Source organism: Eschscholzia californica, unplaced genomic scaffold, assembly GCF_041429995.1.
Source record: "Eschscholzia californica isolate CP2 unplaced genomic scaffold, dmEscCali1.0.p SCAF_1, whole genome shotgun sequence".
In the NCBI taxonomy this organism is placed as follows: Eukaryota; Viridiplantae; Streptophyta; class Magnoliopsida; order Ranunculales; family Papaveraceae; genus Eschscholzia; species Eschscholzia californica.
Window position 1 is genome coordinate 29,610,152 of NW_028238198.1, and position 21,660 is coordinate 29,631,811.

At 38.2% G+C, this 21,660-nt stretch overlaps 2 protein-coding genes across 2 annotated transcripts; both read right to left on the reverse strand.

Annotated features, from left to right (window-relative positions):
* Positions 1-577: 577 nt before the first annotated feature.
* On the reverse strand, positions 578-1,602 carry LOC147565883 (putative acetyltransferase At3g50280). The gene is made up of 3 exons (XM_086652835.1): positions 1,483-1,602; positions 1,370-1,383; positions 578-965 (listed from the first exon to the last, which is right to left on the reverse strand). Exons 1-3 carry the CDS (start codon positions 1,600-1,602, stop codon positions 578-580), a joined length of 522 nt encoding a protein of 173 aa, XP_086508961.1.
* Positions 1,603-7,889: 6,287 nt separating this feature from the next.
* On the reverse strand, positions 7,890-9,302 carry LOC147565884 (uncharacterized). Its single transcript, XM_086652847.1, has one exon. It carries the CDS (start codon positions 9,300-9,302, stop codon positions 7,890-7,892), a length of 1,413 nt encoding a protein of 470 aa, XP_086508973.1.
* Positions 9,303-21,660: the final 12,358 nt, after the last annotated feature.

Consider the following 21,660-nt stretch of genomic DNA (forward strand, 5'->3'; position numbering starts at 1 on the left):
AACATCAAAATTAAAATAGAATGAATGCAATTCCATGACTTGTTTGAGAAGGGGTTATCACTACCTTGTTTCTATAGAAAGAGATATGAAGGTTTGAACCAAAAAATTTGGTTGATGAACTTCAATTAGCAAGAATCTATACCATAAAAAACAGTGAATGTTGAGCAAAAAGGATCTCTTTCTTCAACTTAGAAAACAAGACAAACAAGAATGATATTTAGGACAACAAAATAACCAAATACAGTGATAAGAAAAACCCATTGACAGTCAAACAAAAATAACACTAGTCCTAACAATAGAAACACTTGAGAAGATAAAAGACAAATCACAAATCAATGTGAAGTCATGTAGGGAAGGAGAAGATCAAACACTCTGTACGACACTCTGTAATGGAGGAGAAAAAGAGACAGCTTCCATGAACACATAATCATCTTCCATGCCCTTTCAACTTTTCCACAGGAAGACACACATCCATATCTATACTTCCATGAACACATAATCATCTTCCATGGTCCTTCAACTGTCCACAGGAAGACACACATCCATATCAGGTCCAGAAGAAAAAGTACTTGTCCCATCAACGGATAGCTTCCATGAACAAAGAATCATCTTCCATGGCCTTCAACTTCTCCACAGGAAGACAAACATCAATATCTACACTTCCATCAACAGGTCCAGGAGAAACAGTAATTGTCCCATCAACCTTATCGGACATCCCAGTCCTTAAGGCAATGGGTTTTCCCCAACCAAAATCATTCCCATAAAGGTCGAATCTTGATGACCCTCTTGCCACTACCATGTTCTTATTACCTTTCACTTCATTATCAATACCTAAAACAAAAGGTTTTTCCATCCAAAACTCAACTTGTTTCCTGATTGTTTCATCTGTTTGGGCTTTAATCGCCCTATTCAATAACGAAGAAGCCCAAGCAAGCCCATTTTCTAGTAATTCACCTACCTTTGCTCTGGCAATCGCACACCCCACGTAGTTACCCACATACTCTTCTTCCAATGGTGCTCAACCTCGATCTGTACCCGGTCATTATGCGACATTCAGTCTCTTCATTGCGATCTAAACTTCTAGCACGAGTAATCACTATCCAAAGGTGAGCGAATGTAGCTTGTAAAGAGGATATATTGTTACTCGTCTCCGAATTGGCCCTAGCTTTAAGTCTTGCAATGTTTTCTCGTGTAAAACGAAAAGTTCTCTCCTCAACAGAAGATTGAGTGATAAATTTGTCGGCGGACAACATGTTGGAGGATGGTAGGAGATGGTTAGGAAGGCTAATGGGACAGTCTGTTTCTCGAAGAAACCATCGTTTTAGAATAGGAGGACGCGATATAGATATGAGTTTAGTACCCTTGTTACTTGACAATAAGCCTCTAGAGATTTCAGACCATGAATTTATAAAATGGAAAAGTGATGGCAACAACATGGCTTAGACTAATCCCTATAGTAATGCCATCAATGAGTTGGGTTACCTTAATAGAAAGCAAAGGATGAGATTCACCTTCATGACTCTTTAGAGTCTCTACTCCATTCAAAGAGAAGAATGATTGAATTATTTGAGGAGTATATGTTGAGTTGAGTATATCAGCCATGGCTATATGATCTGCATAGGCATTGATGAATTCAGCACCTTCACTATTGCAGTTGATTTTGTCTTTGTATTTTTTGATGGCTAGAAGACCCGCGAATGGGTAGAAAAGATCAAGTGTGTGTGACAATGAAGTTTTAAGGTGATTAATTCTTTCTTCTTCTACCTTGCTTTTCTTGTTCGGGTTTAGGGAAACAATTCCCGGTACATAATTTAATTCCCCAGTTTGAAAAGTGTCTAGTACACAATACAATTCCTAGTAAATAAAAACATTCCCGGTAAACAAGAACATTTCCAGTACAAAAGTGTCTAGTACACAAGAAAATTTCTAGTAAATAAAATAATTTCCAGTACACAAGAAAATTTTCCGGTACAAAAGTGTCTAGTACACAAGAAAATTCCCAAAAAATAAAGTAATTTCTGGTAAACAAAAAAAATTACTAGGAAAATTCCCAGTAAATAAAATAATTTACCAAAGAAAAATTCGAAATTTGAACCAATATGAAAAAATTCGAAATTTGAACCAATGTGGAAAAATTCGAAATTTGAACCAATCAAGAAAAATTTAAAATTTGAGATAAGAAACAAATCTTAAAAAAAAAAAAGAATTTTGAACCAATCTGAAAATATTTGTTGAGATTGGTTAAATTTGAAGAGAGAAAAAAATTTAAATTAGTTAGAATTTGGTTAAATTTGGAGTGAAATTAGGATTTGGTTAAATAAGTAAAGAGAAATAAATCTGGAAAGAGAACTAGAGAGAGAAAGTAAAACGCAGAGTAGAGAGAGAAAGTAAATCCCGTGATTTTTCAGAAGGGCAATTCCGTAATTTTCTGGGTGGCAGATTTCGTAAATTTGATGAAAAAACAAGGACATTACGGTACTTTCGCGTGGGGCTCTGACTATTTGGACCTCCCTATCATTTATGGGCTACCGTGGATGGGATGCCTATAAACTCCCTCTATTTGGACCCTTGACCCAACGCCAACATGTGTGAAAGAACTAGATACTCAATACTTTTGGGTAGGTGAAATGTTTCATTTTACATTATATTTATAAGGTATGCATACATGGTCACATGGAAATATATGTAAAATATATGGTCACATGGAAATATAAGGTACGAGATTTATTCGAAGCTTCAGGATCGTGGAACTAAGAGCTTTTTGAAAATACTTTTGACGAAATATCTGCAAGAGCTATTTTACAAATCCCATTGAGGGGGAGAGGTGAAATTGATAAACTGGTATGGGTTCATACAAGTACGGGTAAATTCACCACTAAATCTTTATACCAGACTATCCAAAAGCCTCTTTCATCTTCCTCGCATTCTTCGGTTATACCAATTAACTTCAATTGGGATAGATTTTGGAAAAAACTCAAGGTTCTTCCAAGAGTTAAATATTTCATATGGCGTCTTATACATAATGCTCTACCGGTCAAGAAGAGGGCATTAAGGTTCAATAGTCAAGCCTCGAAGTTATGTCCTTTTTGTAATGAAATTAATGAAGACGTGGAGTAGTACATCTTTATGCATACGGCTAGAGGGGCAGGAAGATTTCCAATCTGTGTTGCTTCGGTGGTTGGTAGGAGAAGAAGATGAGAGTGTTATTCACCTCAGGATTTACACGTGTTGGTGTTTGTGGAAGGCTCGAAATAAGAAATAATTTGAGGGATCGCTCCCCTGTATTCATGCAATTGTTAGGCAAGCTTTAATAATGTGTAATGAATATGAGATGTTAGACATAGGGCATGGGACCGACAGTGACAATTGTCAACCGATCTTATTGAAGCATTGGACATTACCACCTCATGGGTCACTAAACACAAATTTTGATGCTGCTTTTAAAGACGGGATGGCAGCGTTAGCAGTGGTTAGTTGAGATTCTGACGGTAATTTTGGCAGTGCATTTTCTAAGGTAATTACGGTGCAAAATGCTCTAGTTGCGGAAGCCATGGCGGCCAAGTTAGCTATTAATCATGCAAAATCACTATATCGGCATAAATGTATTATTGAAGGAGACTCGTTGATCGTGATAAAAACGTGTTCAAATCCGGAGGAGGAACCACCATGGAGAATTCACTCTATTATATATTTCTGAGATTATTAATGAAGCTGCAACTTTAGAGAGTTGTCAATTTTCGCATTGTTCGCGTAACTTTAATGCAGTAGCTCATGAGTTAACTAGATTTGCTTTTGCCGATAATGTAACCCAGAAGTGAGAATTTCATAGCATTCCTTATTCCATTGTAAGTCTCGTGGCGGTTGACAAAGCCATGAACTCGAATTTATAAATTTTAGGGTTATGCCTACTTCCATAAAAAAAAAAATGTAAAAGATAAACTAAAGAAATTAAGTGAACATTTGAAAAGTAAAATTCTATTTCTCCCTCCATTTTGGTCTCTCCCCCAGCCGTTTGTCGATGTGGCGACATATCACTGGAGTATATTTTCTCACAATTCTCTCTCCAATTGCTTCACGCTCAAGTGATATGTTGCCACATCGGTTGAGGGCTGGGGGAGGGACCAATATGGAGGGATGAATAGAACTTCTCTTTGAAAAGGGACTTGCCACATCATTTCGATAAATTTTGTCAAAGTTTTTGTGAACTTAACATTTCCGATTAAGAATTCGGTAAACATTTGAAATAAATCTAGATATATAATAGTCAGGATTCAGTTGAACTTTCAAAAGGGACTTGCCACATCATTTCAGCAAAATTTTTATCAATTTTTTTTTGTGAACTCAACATTTCCGATTAAGAATCAGATAAACATTTGAAATAAATCTAGATATACAATACTGGTTTTTTATTCCGAGTCAAAATCTTTTTCCTCTATATTCTCTTGTTTTATTACCATCTCGCAAATTGCACCAAGGACTAACCCAAAAGTTCGATTTGAAAAATAACTAGATGAGATAATTTGTTGACATACTCTTGAGGCAACCGCGAATTGGTTGTTGAACAAACATTCTTTATTGCAAACATTCTTTATAACATAATTACACCGAATTCAAAGGCCATTTAGAAATCGTGGGCTTAATCACATTAAAGTCAAAGACTCTTTGCACTTCGTGAGTTTTATCCCAATGGATTCAGAAAGCGGCTGAATTTTGAATAAAGAACAAGCAAAAACACCAATGGTATACAACAACATTGCACTCCTAAATCATAATGGCGAGAATGATCAGAAAAACAACCCCTTTTCAGATATCTATCTTCCACCAAAACAATATTACTATTACGGGTACCCTATTTTTCATGGACGCGTCCATGTTATTGATATCTAATCATTACATGACAAAATAGTTAAGCCTGTGGCATTGAACATATTCCATGTCTACGTAGCACAATAATAAAATAAAGGGTGTGTAGTGTGTTCATTGCACACCCAAAATTGCTGTAGGCACTCTACCCTATTTTTTGTTTGCACTTGGCTCTCCAATAACTTTTTTGACATTTCTTTCCTCTTTTTATTCCACTTTGATTTTGATTTCTTTTTAAAATCTTTAGATTTTTATGTGTTTTTCAGATCGGTATCATCTATAGTTTGTTTATTGAAGAAAGAGACTAGAGATGAGATTGAAAGATCTCAGTTTCTTATTAGACACTGCTTCTAAAATCCTATTTCTTTTTTATGATTTTGTAAAAAGATTCACCGGTTGAATAATTTTTGAAGTGGGTAAATCCTTGGGAAGTGCTTATTATTGATTTTAGGTTGATCTCAAGTGATTTGAAAATAGGAGGCAGTTCCCTCAAATCAGAAAAACTCGAACAGTATCTACCTCGAACAGTTCGACACCCTCAGACCGGGTAGTCTGAGACCTTAAGTAAGTTCTCGGTTTGGTTAGAGTCTGAGACCTATCGGACGTTGGAGGTCGAGAGTGTGCTTACTTTCTCGAACTCACCCGTCCGAAAAAAATGACGCATATAAATGTCAAAGGTCAAACGTTATTGACCAAAATCAATTCATTTTCTTGCGGTGAGTAGCAATTTCAAATGCCTCTATGGTGCCCCACTAAGAAGTACCATTGGGTTAAATTCAATAAGAATTGATGAGTAATAATGAAAATTTGTTTGAACTATGGTATTGATCAATAGCAACAGTTAGATTAATAATGATACTCTGACTTGATAAGGAAACCTAAATAATAAAGGTTGTAGTTTAAATAGAGTTAGGTATATTAGATGATAAGAAATCATATTGTAATAAAAAATAATGAAACTGTGGGTCCTAGTACTAGTTTTTGTATTGATGGGAATCGTAGATCAATCAATCAATCTACCATCCCTATTTGGTTTTCAACAGTTTTGCTAGTTGTGGTAAACTACACTTTGAAGGTAATGCTCTCCTCACTTCTATAAGTAGTAGTAGTAGGTTTTACTTCTAGTTTCTCTCTCTAGGATAGTAGGGTGTAAAAGTAGATAGAACCCCACCATGCAATATTGCAATTGCATCGTCATCTTTCATTAAAGAGGAAGGAGACAATTGAATACGAGGTGAATTGCCTTGTGGTCAATAGACTTAAATGCCTGCCTATATTTGGGTATTGGTAGGAAGTCTAGAAAAGGTGACTAAAGTGGTAACATGTAGCAAGTTTCAGCATTGTCTGGAATTGCTACAAATCGGCTCGTGTTAAGTTGCCCGAAAGGGCGTAAGGCGACAAGGATATCTTTATGTGAAGGATTGGTAGAACTACGGTAGGCTTGATCCTGTAAAAGGGTACGTAGGCAGCCATGGTCATATGGTGCAGTCGGATGAAGTTACAAGAAGCATATATATCTTACAAGGAATATCCTGGTGTTCGTCCAAAATTTGAAGTATATCAAATTGTGTACGAAGTGGAGAATTGTAAGAGGCAATTTCCAATTGAGGTAGGCGGTTTCCAATTGAGGCAGGCGGTTTGTGTAATTGGCGGTTTTCAAATTGGCACCAATTATTAATGGCGGTTTTGCAATTGGTTTCTAAATTTTGGTGTTTCCAAAATTTGGTTACAAATTCCTACTTCCTATTATGGGTCGGTGGCTATAATGTATAAATAGGTGTTTGAGTGTTTGTATTCAACACATCAACACAAGCAACAACAACTCTTCTTTAGAGAGCTAGAGAGAGCAAGTGAGAGAGAAATTTTGTTCATAGTTTTTGAGCGGTGTTAAATTTCTCGGTCGTCGAAGATTTAGTATAGAAGGTTAATTTCTATACGGTACCATCTTGGGACGAACTTGCGGGTTGTGTTAGTCGTCTTCATCTATCCTTCAATAAAGATTTCTTGTTCGCCCGAGAACGTAGGCTTTAAACCCGAACCTCGTTAATTTCTGTTTGCATATTAGTTTTGGCATAGCTTCTCGATTAATTTTCGTAGTCGGATCAATTTCTAGAATAGGTTCGAGCTTCCGCGACTTTTAGTTCTAACAGTTCCCAAATAGCTTAGGCTAGTAAAATCAGAAACCCTAATCAAAATAATCTCAAGGCCTGTTTTGGATTTAGTAGTGGAACCCTCCCTGGTCATTTACTGGATAGTCTCCCTCATCTTCCTTTCTCTGCTAAAATTCAAGTTTTTAAAAAATTCTTGAAAAAAATGAGTCTCCTTCATCTTCCTTTCTCTGCTAAAATTCAAGTTTGTAAAAAATTCTTGACAAAAATGAGTTAGACCCATAAATTCTTACTTACAGATTGTCACTGTTTGTGTTTGATTGTGATTTTGGTTGAAAGTGTAGGCTGGATAAAAAATTGGATCCAATAAGATGAGAATGATCAAGTTTGGTATGAAATTCTTTCATTAAACCATCTCATTTCCTATCATTTATAGGATAGGCATATGTACAGATCAGGCAAAAATGTTTTGCTCATCAATCTGCTAATGTAGTTGTTAAATGTCCATCACAAACTTTGCTTGTAATGTCCAACAATTTTTTGTTGTTATAATAAGAGAGTTTGTATCAATGGTGTTTATCATGTTATAACTAGGAGAGAAAGAAACAAGAGAGAATAGGTGGCGGGGTGGTTGGTGGTCGGAATTGAGGTGGTACTCAAAAATTGTGGTGAAGGTAAAGAGAAGATGAAGACTAGAGAGCAAAGTTAGATCAAATAAATTTTAGGGCTAAATAATAATTATGTCTCCTAAGTCAATCTTGATCGACTAAGTCTTTATTCCCTAAAGACTTTTCTTTATTCTCCAAAACCGCGGCCTTTCAGATATCTATCTTGCACCAAAACAATATTACTATTACGGTTACCCTATTTTTCATGGACACGTCCATTTTTTTTTTTTTTTGTTGAACTACCATAGAATTAATGAAGCAAAGAGTTCTTACAGTACATAAAAACTAAAAAATAAGGGATATTATGCCACACTTTACTCTGACTATGCTTCCTCGACCATTTCGCCAGTTTATCTGCTTGGGAGTTGGCTGCCCTTTTAACGTGGTGAAACTGGATTGCCTTGAAAGAACTGCATTTTTCTTTGATTTTCTTGATGTGAATCTTCGATTGCCATTGGATAGAATGACGATCGTTACGGATATGCTGTATCAGGTTCGCGTTGTCACTTTCAATGATAATCGAGCTGTAATGCTTGTCTGCTGCCCATTCCATCCCTAGGAGGATAGGCTTAGCTTCACTTTCTTCACTATTCCTGGCTCTTGTGGATTGAATCTGAGCTTCAATGAATTTAGCCCCACTATCATGAGCTATCATGCTGAGACCGACCGTAGTAGTGATGTTGAGAAAGGATGCATCGACATTAATTTTGATGAAATTATTCGCCGGCGGCTGCCATTTATCACATCTTTTTTCTTTATTCGGTTTAATAGTTTTGCCAGTGTTCGGGTAATGTTGTATCATGTTAATGATTTTCGAGAGGTCGTTAATTTCATGCTGAAAGCAATGGTCACATCGCGTTTTCCATAAGATCCACAGGATCGTAGCAATGTGAATGCTGTTACTAGTGTAACAAAGTTCAGGCTGTTCTTCCCACGAGAAAATCCAATCTACGATGGAGAGAATGTTGTCAGTTTTAATGTTATAGTGGAACCATATATTTCTCGCTATTGCACAGTGTAAGAGGGCATGTTCAATGGATTCAACAGCGCTACAGTTCGGACAAGTCTCAAGCATTCCAATATATTTCCCTATTCTGGCTTTGACCGGGAGAGCCCTGTTACAAGTTTTCCATAAGAAGAACTGGATGCGAGGTACCACCGGCAGAGACCATATGAATTTCCAGTTTTTGTAAGTGGAGCTACGAGGACTATTCCTAGAGCTTAAGTGCTGATACATTGAAGAAACTGTAAATTTACCTGATTTGGAGAGTTGCCACTTTAGTTGATCTTGACCTTCTGATTCCACTGGGATTGCCTTGATGAGGTTCTGGGTGTTAACATCAAAGTTATCTTTAAGGACATCTAAGTCCCATTGATTGTTGTTAATGAGCTGCGAGACTTTAGTTAAATTGGAGTTATTGTTATTCACCACGTTAGTTTCTATTTCTGGGATCCATTTATCTGTCCAGATGTTTATATCTTTACCTGAGTGAACTTCCCATACTGCTAGATCGTCTACAAAACCGCAATGTTTTCTTATGTTTTTCCAGGTCCAGGAGTGATGAGCTTTGGCAGGACCAGGGGTGTCTTTGTTCGGATAATATTTGCTTTTGAGAAGTTTAGCCCATATAGCTTCCGGATTTTTCCTAAGCCTCCATGCCATTTTCGTGAGGAGCGCTGTGTTGTCAAGTTCTGGCAAGTGGATGCCCAGACCCCCCCTCATTCTTAGTAGTGCAGATATCGGACCAGGCCTTAGTACGAATACCTTTAGACTTACCCCACCAGAAGTCCCGCTGAGCGGCCTTGATGCTTTTGCAAATCCCTTTGGGGATGGCAAAGCATTGCATCTGATATCGGGGTACAGCCGCCGCAATGGTTGAGATCACAACCGTGCGACCAGCTAGAGATAAGAAACTGTGATTCCATTTATTGAGCTTCTTTTTAATTTTATCCAAAATATCTTTAAATACCGTGGTTTTTTGAGCTCCGATGAAAAGCTGCGAACCAAGATATTTTTCTGACGTGGAGGCATATTTCACCTTAAGTGATCTCATGATCATACGTTTGAACTTCGGGTGCGAGTTCTTCGAGTAGAAGATATTGGATTTGGCATAGTTGATCATCTGGCCAGAAGATTCACTGAATACCTGCAAAATGTTTTTAAGAATGTGAACATTGTCAATAGAGTTTTTACCAAAAATAATGCAGTCATCGGCAAAAAGCAAATGCGATATCTCCATATCTAAGTGATTGGTGTGGAAGCCTATGAAATTGTCCTGGACATTAAGGTTGTTGTTATCCATCAGCTTCCGACTGAGGCCTTCCATTGCCAAGGTGAATAAGAACGGTGACAGCGGGTCCCCTTGTCTAATTCCTCTGGTTGGGCTAAAAGTAGACCCAGGTCTGCCATTAACCAGCACCGCCATAGATGAGGTCGTTATGCAGACTTGGATCATTTTAATCCAGTGCTCATTGTAACCTAATTTCCTCATGATGTTCAGGATATAGTTCCATTCTATTCTGTCAAACGCTTTGGACATATCTAATTTAAGTCCAAAGTAACCCGTTGCACCTTTCATATGCTTATAAGAATGGATGATCTCCTGACCCATTATAATGTTGTCCGTAATCTGTCTTCCCGGTACATAAGCCGCCTGGAAGGGGGAGATGACTGGATTGAGAGTATGCTTGAATCTATCTGCCAGCAGCTTAGTGATAACCTTATAGGTAGTATTGAGCAAACTGATAGGTCTATAATCTGCCGGGGTTTGAGGTGTCGCCGTTTTTGGAATAAGACAGATGTGGGTATGGTTAATATCAGGCGGGAGGATCGCGGAAGAGAAAAAATCCTTAACCATAACATAAATATCTGAGTTAATAGTATCCCAATTCGACTGATAAAAGTGAGGGGGGTAACCGTCAGGCCCCGGCGCAGCTTCTTTTTTTCAGATTATTGATAGCCCAGTCGATCTCTTCATTATTAGGGATGGCTGTGAGGGAATGGTTCTGATCTTCAGTGATAATGGGGGTAAAAAGATTGAAAGTGTCAGGTTCTATGCTAGGATTGATAGTGGTACTGATGTTCAGGAGATGAGAGGTGAAGATGTCCTGAATCTCTTTAATGTCTTCTTTCCAATCCCCGTTACTATCTCTGATAGCGTTGATCTTATTATTTCTATTATGTTGTATGGCTTGGGAGTGAAAATATTTTGTGTTCCTGTCTCCTAGCTTAATGAAGTTGTTGTGTGATTTCTCCTTCCAAATGCTCTCCTGTTGATTATATAATTCTTCCAGTTCTATGCTCATTCTGTTATAGTCTTCCTTGGTCTTAGAGCTAAGGATATTGACTGTGATCTGTTTAATCTTGTTCTCGATATTTCCAAACACCTGTTTGTTCCAAAGGGTAAGGTTTCTGCTAAGTTTTTTGAGATCCCACTGAATGCTGTGCTAACCTTTCTTGTGCTTGATATTATCCCAACTGTCTTTAATGAAACCAAAGCACTCTGGATGAGTCATCCAAGTTCTGATAAATTTGAAGGGTTTAGGACTATTCTGATTCTTAGTGATGTTATTCAGATAAATAGGGAGATGATCTGAACCGACCGCTTCTAAGTGTAAGACTCCGGAGTTCGGGAAGAGTCGCAGCCAATGAAGGTTAGCCAGTGCCCTGTCTAGCCTCTCTTGAATAAGATTTTCACCATACTGCCTGTTACACCAAGTGAACGGGTGACCCTGGAAGCCCAAGTCCATAAGACCTAACTCATTAATAATGTCAATAATTCTGCTCGTGTTGGAGTTAGAACCGGTTAAGCCCCCACTCTTGTCAGACGGGTCCAAAATGCAATTAAGGTCTCCTAGAAGAATCCAAGGGAGCTCATTATTAATATGCATATTCAACATGTTCTTCCACGGCTTAAGTTTATTCTTATTATAAGGGGAGCCGTAAAACCCGGTAATCAGGATGCCAGTCGAGTCTTGTTGGTTTTTCAATTCAAAGTGTATGATGTTGTTGTCAGTATAAGTAATATTGATGTTTAAGTGGTGTTTCCAGTTTAGTGCAAGTCCTCCTGCTTTATTGATTGGATCAACATAGAAATTGGAATAGTGTTTGCTGATGGGGATTAATTTGTTCATGTTAGTAGATTTGTTCTTGGTTTCCGAGATGAAAATTATATCCGGATTTTTATTGTTGATAATGGTGAGCATATTCTTACGAGTAATGAAAGAGGAGACGCCTCTAACATTCCAACTCAGTATCGAGGGGCAATCCATCTGCAGAGAAACAAAAGACGAAAACTAGGGGCAGACCCCCAACCCACACCTCAAGATGGGCCTAAACCCGGATATCTTGCAGGAGGGATGAAGGCACCACTATCAAAGGGTCCACCGAGCCCGAGAGTAAACCTGGAACAATCTGTAAGCACCTACACTAACCAAAGAGGAGAAGGGAAGAAGGGAAAACCACTCACAGGAAAAGATAAAAACAAAAAATCTAAGAAAAAGAGAAAGTAACAAGAAGAGCAAGATCTAACACCCGAAGCTAATACAATATGGACAAACTTAAAGAACAACTACAAACACTGTCACCTAACAATTAACAAAAGATTAGATAGACAAAATAAAAACCTAGACTCAAGCAACTGATCAAAATGGAGCTAGGCAACATCTAACCACAGAGACAAGAAGATAAAGCAACAACCTAGATCATAAAAACAAGAAAGACAGACCAAACACCAAAGACTAAGACTGAAAAAAGATTAATCTAACGAGTTAGATTGTTCCTTGCCACCATCCATCCTTGCCTCTGAATTCTGACTGGGGGACTCTAACAGTGAATCAGCAAATAAGTGACGCCTTCTTTCTTCATGACTATTGATCGATTCTGGAGGAGGGCAATACCAGCTGTCCGGAATAATAGGAGAGTAACCAAGAGAACCCAACGAACTATTAGAAATCCATTGTTGCAGTCTACCCCCCTGTGAAGAACTTCCACCTATCGACATTTCTCTATGTCTCTTTGTCAAAGCTTGCCTGACTTCTCCCTCTTCAATCTTAACTTCAATAAGGGCCTGAGATTCCTTCCTCTTCCCTCTCTGATGATAGAGGTCTTGTGGAGGGATAGGGGCAGTGGGAGAAGGAGGGTTACTGGCCACTGTAACAGCCCATTGAGATACTGGTATAGGAAGGTTGGGAGTGATCTCCATAGGAGAGACAGAATGTCGAGGGGCTGCCCTAATGCAAGGGGTCATTGGATGTTCAATCACTCGACAAATATGGCAGATTGCTTTAGGGAATCTGAGATAACTAAAGTTTATGGGTTTGCCACCATCAGTGAAAATAGAGGTTAGAGTCGACAGGAGAGGGGTTCTTACATCGTACATAAACTGAACCTTGATGAACGGCTTGGTGAGCATATGAAAATTCTTCGGAAGAATTTGCATGATATAGCCCATGCAAGAAAAGATGATATCCAAGTCATGTTGGTTCTGAATAGCCGAGGGGAGATCTGAAAAATGACACCACATGGGTTCCTGCATTAGCTCTGGGAGCTCTTCACTGAAAGGAAAATCAATCTCTTGCATAACTACCAAAAGTCCCCTGATAATCCAAGGGCGACCCTGATTAATCTCATTCATCACAATGAGATTACTAGGTTTGATAAGAAAGTAGTTGTGACCTTGATTAATAGGGGTAACTTGACATTCTCTAAAGAATTTAGACTGATAATAGAGATGTCTTCTGATGAACCCGATCCCATAGTTGTACTGACAACATAAACGCGCAATGAAACCAGTAGAAATCTCCTGAAGTTCTTGATTCTCGGCTGGTTTAGGGTAGTTAATGGTTAGGTTACCATAATCCGACAGGTTGAGTTGGAAAGCCATATTCTGAGAGAGGTTATCGATGTTGAGATGAGAAGAAGAGGAAGACATGGATGGTAGTCTGAGAAGAAGAAGGATGAGAGAACAGAACGGCTTAAAGAAGGCTTTAAGTACAGGAATACCCAGCGTCATTAGACTGAAAAGAGAAGAGATTAAATTTATTATCTCGGGAAGGTCCAACTTTGTCTCGGGAGAACTGCCCATAATGAAGAATCGACCTACAGACGCAACTTTGCACGCTTGAGTCTCTCTGATTAAACCCTCAATCTCTGAAAACCGGGAGACGAGACTAACACTTGGAAGTTCGTCTAACCTCAACCACTGGACTGCCACCAGATGTAAACCCCAACCGAAGCTGATTGCATGCAAAGATGGAGGGGATCCGAACAATCTAACTCGGCCTATTTAGTTCATACACATGTTAAAAGAATAAAGAGCTAATTAAAGAGAGTTAGAACAAACCTGGATCCTCGCTGAGGACTGACTTGGATCTGCTTCTTGGAGTTGATTCCGAGATCGAAACCCTTTCGACTTCTAAGCGTCCCTTACGAGGAAACTAGGGTTTTAGCCTCTGGGATGATTTGTATCTTCACCACTTTCTCAGACTAATCAATACTCCAGATTTGTCACACAGTTATTGGTGTAAATCTTGATGGATGGAAGGATTCAAGCCTCTGAGAGGATTAAAATTAGGGTTCTTCGTCGTTTTTTGGGGAAAAAGAAGAGGGAGGCTAAAATCGCCTTGACACGTCCATGTTATTGACATCTAATCATTACATGACAAAATAGTTAAGCCTGTGGCATTGAACTTATTCCATGCCTACATAGCACACTAAAAGTTAAGGGTGTGTAGTGTGTTCATTGCACACCCAAAATTGCTGTAGGCACTTTTTTCTGTAGGCACTCTACCCTTTTTTGTTGGCACTCCATTAATTTTTTTGACATTTCTTGCCTCTTTTTGTTCCACTTTGATTTTGATTCTTTTTAAAATCTTTATATTTCTATGTGTTTTTCAGATGGGTATCATCTATAGTTTGTTTATTGAAGAAAGAGACTAGAGATGAGATTGAAATATCTCAGTTTCTTATTAGACATCGCTTCTAAAATCCTATTTCCTTTTTTATGATTTTATAAAAAGATTCACTTGTTGAATAATTTTTGAAGTGGGTAAATCCTTGCGAAGTGCTTATTGTTAATTTAGGTTGATCTCAAGTGATTTGAAAACAAGAGGCAATATCTACCTCGAACAGTTCGACACCCTCAGACCGGGTAGTCTGAGACCTTAAGTAAGTTCTCGGTTTGGTTAGAGTCTGAGACCTATGGGACATTGGAGGTCGAGAGTGTGCTTACTTTCTCGAACTCACCCGTCCGAAAAAAATGACGCATATAAATGTCAAAGGTCAAACGTTATTGACCAAAATCAATTCATTTTCTTGCGGTGAGTAGCAATTTCAAATGCCTCTATGGTGCCCCACTAAGAAGTACCATTGGGTTAAATTCAATAAGAATTGATGAGTAATAATGAAAATTTGTTTGAACTATGGTATTGATCAATAGCAACAGTTAGATTAATAATGATACTCTGACTTGATAAGGAAACCTAAATAATAAAGGTTGTAGTTTAAATAGAGTTAGGTATATTAGATGATAAGAAATCATATTGTAATAAAAAATAATGAAACTGTGGGTCCTAGTACTAGTTTTTGTATTGATGGGAATCGTAGATCAATCAATCAATCTACCATCCCTATTTGGTTTTCAACAGTTTTGCTAGTTGTGGTAAACTACACTTTGAAGGTAATGCTCTCCTCACTTCTATAAGTAGTAGTAGTAGGTTTTACTTCTAGTTTCTCTCTCTAGGATAGTAGGGTGTAAAAGTAGATAGAACCCCACCATGCAATATTGCAATATTGCAATTGCATCGTCATCTTTCATTAAAGAGGAAGGAGACAATTGAATACGAGGTGAATTGCCTTGTGGTCAATAGACTTAAATGCCTGCCTATATTTGGGTATTGGTTGGAAGTCTACAAAAGGTAAAAATTAGCACCCCACCTGCCCCTCAGTCTTTCCCGTACTCTGTTTTGATTCCCATCTTCGGTAAGTACGTACTCTGTTTCTATCTCCTCTTCTTTTTGTTCCCCTTATATCTTTTCCAAAAAAAAGAAAAACACAAAAACGATTGGGGGATTCTATGGCATACTCTAGGGGTGGGAATCGGGCGGGCTCGGTCGGGCTCGGGCGGATCGGGCTCGGATATGCCGAGCCCGAGGTAATGAGCCGGACGGATCGGGCCGGGCGAATCAAAGACATGAAGTGCCCATAGCCCGTCCGAGCCCGACTACCCGAACGGGTTGGGCGGGCTCGGGTCGGGCGGGCTCGGGTCGGGCGGGCTCGGATTTATTGAATTATTAAAAAAATAAAAATTAACAATAATTTAATAAAAAACAATAATTAATTAAAATATCAACCATTATATATATGATTATCAGATTATATCACAAACAAAATTACATAATCACCCATTTTAATAACAAAAAGTACATTTCCCTCCCTCCAACACTTTAATAACAAAAAGTCCAAAATATAAACAAAAAGTTACATTTCTCTCCTTCATTCATTAATCGAGCAATTGAACTTGAGAAATGCTAGGACTAGGAGTTGGTTCGGGAAACCCGTCGTTTAACGGATCAAACTCCTTCAAAGTAACATTAAGCTCATGTTTCCACCAATCCTTAAGACAAACACAACACTCCAACATTTCCGGAGTTAGGCTACTCCGATAGTCCCCCAAAATTCTTTTACCTAAAGAGAAAGCCGACTCGGAAGCAACAGTCGAAACCGGGACAGCAAGAACATCACGTGCTATTCGAGACAAAATCGGATACCTCTTCTCGTTCTCACTCCACCAACCCAAAACATCAAACTTTTCAATATTATCGACCGCAGGATCTGGCTCGGACTCATATCTAGATATTTCTTCGGAAGCGGTAGCTATTGGGTCCTTTCGGACTCTCTTAATACTTCTCCAAAAAGCACCACGCCTAGACGGTCCATCGAGCTCACTCTGAGGTTGATCAACAGTAGACGACGAAGAAACGGATGTAGGCACACTCAAATCAGCCGTATACTCTTTAAATAATTCACGTAACTTGCCGATCATGGTGGTAGATTGCTCGGTAGAACACTTGATAACATGAGCCGAAGTATCGAAACAATTCTCAAGTTCGGTTAAGAGCATATGAACTTTCATTTTGATCCTTGGATCTAAAATACATGCAACACCAAACAATACGGGAGTTTCACCCCAATACTTGCAAAATTTAGCCTCCATGAAATGAATAATGCCCGCAAACATAGGATCGTGCCGATTATCTAAAAATACCATCCCAATATCAACCAAATACTCCAAGACGGAGTTAGAAGTCACATAATCAACACCAGAAAAGAAGTTGGTTGCCTCATAAAAAGGCTTCAAAAACTTGTACAACAAATTGGCGTGCTGCCAATCACTACTCGATAAGACAAAAGGCGGAGATCGATCAGATAAGAACGAGTCAATCGGATCCTTAAACGGAAGGGCACTTCTCAACATAAGATAGGTTGAATTCCAACGATGTTTTACATCCAACTGCAATTTTTTAGGAGAATAGTTTTTTGATTCACAATGTGTTCGAAATTGTGCATTTCGAGTCTCCGATGCAGAGATATATTCAAGACAACCTTTCAACCGTGTAAGCATTTCTTTAAACTGGGGAACTTTAAAACCATCCTGAACAACCAAGTTCAAGATATGACAGCAACATCGAACGTGAAATAATTCGCCTCTCAAAGGTAAATGAGGCATTAACTCGATTAAACGAGAAACAGACACAGTATTTGCACTTGCATTATCCATTGACAAGGAAAACACTTTGCCAGATATCATCCAATCATTAGTTAGCTTATCATACAAAACATTGGCAATGTGCTCCCCAGTATGAGACTTGTCCAAGAGAATGTAAGAGATGATTCTCTTTTGCACACACCAAATTTCATCAATGTAATGCGCTGTAATGCACATGTAACTAAGCCTCTGGTTCGAAGACCAGATATCAGAAGTAAGAGCAATTCGACCAGGAGCACTAAGTAAAACATTTCTGAGTGCATCTTTTTCTTCCTTAAAGTATTTAAGGATATCATTTCTAACAGTGCTCCTAGAAAATGACTTGAACCCAGGATGGAAGGAATCAGTAATATAAAATTGAAAGAAGGGGTCCTCCACAAATTGCATAGGCAACTCTCGAAGGATTAAAAGCTTGATCGTGTTTTTGCGAGCTCTCGCTTGACTAAACTGAAATGAACCCATATTACCACTGTTTGGATCTTGCACCAACTTTGATTGAGTCAAGTCGATTTTTAGTGCTTTAGCACACTTAAATGTGTGTCTCTTGAAATGCGTTGTCCCGTTAGAAGATTTTGAATTTCGAGAAACACCACAAAAGTTACATTTTGCCATTTTAACGATCTTGCCTCCATTTTTAGGATCAGGAGCATCATGAACGGAATAAAAGTTCCAAACCTTAGAACTTCTGCCTCTCGCACAGGTTGACGTTCCAGTCAGCTCATCTACTTCGCTTGCGGGAGAACCAGCAGGGGCAGACACACCAGGAACAGGAGGATCAGCAGTACCAGCAGGAGATACTTCTCCATGAGCACCACTCTGACTCTCCGTCAAATCAACCTAAGTAGAACCACAACCAACATAGAAAGTCATTCTACTAAGCTGAGTTCATGAGAGATCTAAGATAACGACATTCATCATCGGTTTGTAGGAACATCAATATTCGTTCGGACATTCAATTTCTAACCAGCTTCCTTGAATCACCCATTTTGGTTACAGTGTTCTAACAACAAAGAAGTGTCCACAATTGGGAGAACCATTTAGGTTCTTCATCAATTCGGTCCTTCTAAGTGTTTAAACAACGCATCCAAAACTGGAATGACAAGTGATCCAGTCTGAAATCATGAGTCCTACAGAGAAGGTAAGAAACATAGAAGTTAGAAATAGACAAGTTCAAAAACAGACAAGTTTAAGAACTTAGAAGGTAAGTTGTTTTAGAAATAGAAAGTAAAGAGAAGTGAAGGTTAGAAAACTTGTTTTAAAAAAGAAAGAAAGAGAAGAAGAATAGTAGTTTTGAAAAACAGAAAAACATAAGTAGTTTTGAAAAAGATTTGTTTTTAGAAAAAGAAAGTAAATAGAAGTGAAGTTTTGAAAACTTGTTTTAAAAAGAAAGAAAGAGAAAAGAAGAGTTGTTTTGAAAAACAGAAAGAAGAGAAGTAGTTTTAAAAAATATTTGTTTAGAAAAAGAAAGTAAAGAGAAGGTTAGAAAAATTGTTTTAAAGAAGAAAGAAAGAGAGAAGAAGAAGAGTAGTTTTGAAAAACAGAGGAAGAGGAGTAGTTCTAAAAAAGATATGTTTTGAAAAAGAAAGAAAGAGAGAAGAAGAAGATTTGTTTCTAATTGTCCTGAACATGGAAGGCAAGATCACCATGTTGACTCTTTAGTCTGATTGAGTTGTTTGAAAAAAAAATATTTCAATCTTTGATCAAGTCTCACTAAGTTGTTTAAAAAAAGAGATCTAATGGTTCTAAAACAAGAGATCTATAATATTATTAATTACCTAATGGTTCTAAAACAGAACACTCGGATTTGTTTAATCAGACAGATCGATAGTCAGATGACTCAGATCTGTCTGATTAAACAGATCAAACTCAATGTTTGTGTTCTGTTTTAGAACTAAAAAGAAAAGATTATTATTTATGACCTATGATCTATCATCTTTTTACTTCTTGTATCAATATTATCTAACGGTTCTGAAACAGAACACTCATTTGAGTTTGATCTATTTAATCAAATGAGTGTTCTGTTTCAGAACAAAAAAAAAAAATTCCACTATTTTTTGTGTCTGTACATGGTACATCTTACATCGACTTCAAGTCATACACCACAAAAAAAAAAAAAAACAAGACAAATACATTATAGATCTGATCTATTTGATCAGACAGATCAAAGGTTTAGGACTCTGATCTGTCTGATCAAACAGATCTGACTCGTTAGAGTCGAGATCTTTACATATAATCATAACAAATAATGTTATATACATTAGTCATTACAGATTACAACCATTAACTAAAACGTTCAGTAAATAAAATCAAATAAACTAAATAACATCAAATACATAACCATTAGATGAGTTCGAGGGCTTAACCGCGTCCTTTGATCCGAAGATCATCAGCGTATACCCATCATGAACTAACCATCAGAGAGATAATACACTTCGACCAACTTCGACCAACAGTAGATGATGATGATGTGAACAGAGACTTCGACCAAAGTAATCATAAGTCATAACCATAGTCTTTAATGGAAAATCAGAGAGATGATGATGTATACGTACCATATTGAGAGGCTTCGACCAACAGTAGATGATAGACTTCGTTCTTTAATGACCAAAATGTTTAACCCTAGAGAGAGATGATGTTTGAGGGCTGAGGCTGAAAGAGAGAGAGAGAGGGGTGGAAAGAGAGAGAGAGAGAGTGCCGGAAACAGAGAGAGAGCGGCGGAAGAGAGAGAGATGATAGGGTTCGGTCAATGAGAAGAGGCATTAGGGTTTTTACCTGGGAATTGAGGGGTATTTATAGGCTGGTGAGATTTAATCCAACGGCTGAGATATTATGTAATCTCAGCCGTTGGATTCATTAAAAACACGCGGATCATTCGGGCTGCTCGACGGGCTACTCATCGGGCTCAACTAACGGGCAAACTATCGGGCTACACATACGGGCTACTCATCGGGCCGGGCTTCGGACGGGCTTAACGGGCCGGGACTCGGAATTGAGAACCTGTCCGAGTCCCGGCCCAATTAGCCCGATATATCGGGCCGGGTTAGCCCGGCTCGGGGCTGCTTCGGTCATCGGTCTCTCACGGTTCGGGCCGAACGGGCCGGATCGCGGGTTTCCGGACCGTTTTCCCAGCCCTAGCATACTCCATGGAACATACTCTATAGCTGAGTTGACAAATAAAACAAGGGGTATTTTGACTTTTCACAATCTGAAAAAGACCAAAATACCCTTTGTCCTATTAGGGGGAGTACACTATGGAGTCCGCCTATCAGCGTTGCAAAAAATGACTTTTACATCATCTCTATGTCAAAGGTCGTCAAAATTCTTTTTCCGTAAATCTTCACCCTCCATGTTGTCTGATTGTGGGTCTAAAATCATATGTTAGTCAGATAGACTATTACTCTTTATGGAAGGGAGAAGTGATGAAACTGAAGAGTGAATTGATGAAACGGAAGAGAAATGAGGTTGATTTAAATGTTTTAAATTTTTTGTAAGAATTTTACTTTTGGCCCCTACAAGTAATTCCAGAAAAATAAAATAAAATAAAATAGGCATTTGGAGATGAAAACGAACTATCAGATACTTATGCGGGTTAGAACAACGAGTTGGTTACAATTAGGAGCCAAAACCGAATTAACCCTTCAAATTGTGAAGTAGATGGCCTCAAAGCTTTAGTACACATTAGAGTTCGGTTAAAATTCACACTCATATGGTCTGAAGTAACAATAACCTAATTATCTACAAAATATACAGTTTATGCTTAGGAGTTGTGAGAACAAACCCAACGTGTGTGGGACTGGACTCCCAAATTCAAATTTAGGGAGCCCAGCTCCACACTCCCCCACTACAACTGGGGAGCCAACGGGTTGGGAGCTCCCAGGATAATATTTCGGTGGATCTCCTAAAAAAATTGGATTCACCCTAATTTAATTTTTCTTTTTTATTTTTGTTAAAGTTTTTTTATTCATGTTTTTAAAAATCTCTCTCGAGAATTATATCAAATTTAAATTTAAATTTTGAAGTAATAATTTATAGTTGAAAAGTGGAATTAAAATTTTGTACATGTATACTACTGACATTTAAGTTTGAGTCAAGAACCCCTAATTTAAGAGTCCACATTAAAATTGAAACATTCAAGAGCTCCCAAAATTTTCCGACCTCCCCAATTGGGACCCAACTCCATCACATTAGTAACGCTCATAGAACTATGTGGAATAAGTAGCATGCTGGCAATTTTATATAGATGGAAGAACGTAG

Coding starts and splice junctions, on each gene's coding strand:
- LOC147565883 (XM_086652835.1), bottom strand. CDS start 1,602: ATGGCTGATATACTCAACTCAACATATACTCCTCAAATAATTCAATCA.
- LOC147565884 (XM_086652847.1), bottom strand. CDS start 9,302: ATGGCATGGAGGCTTAGGAAAAATCCGGAAGCTATATGGGCTAAACTT.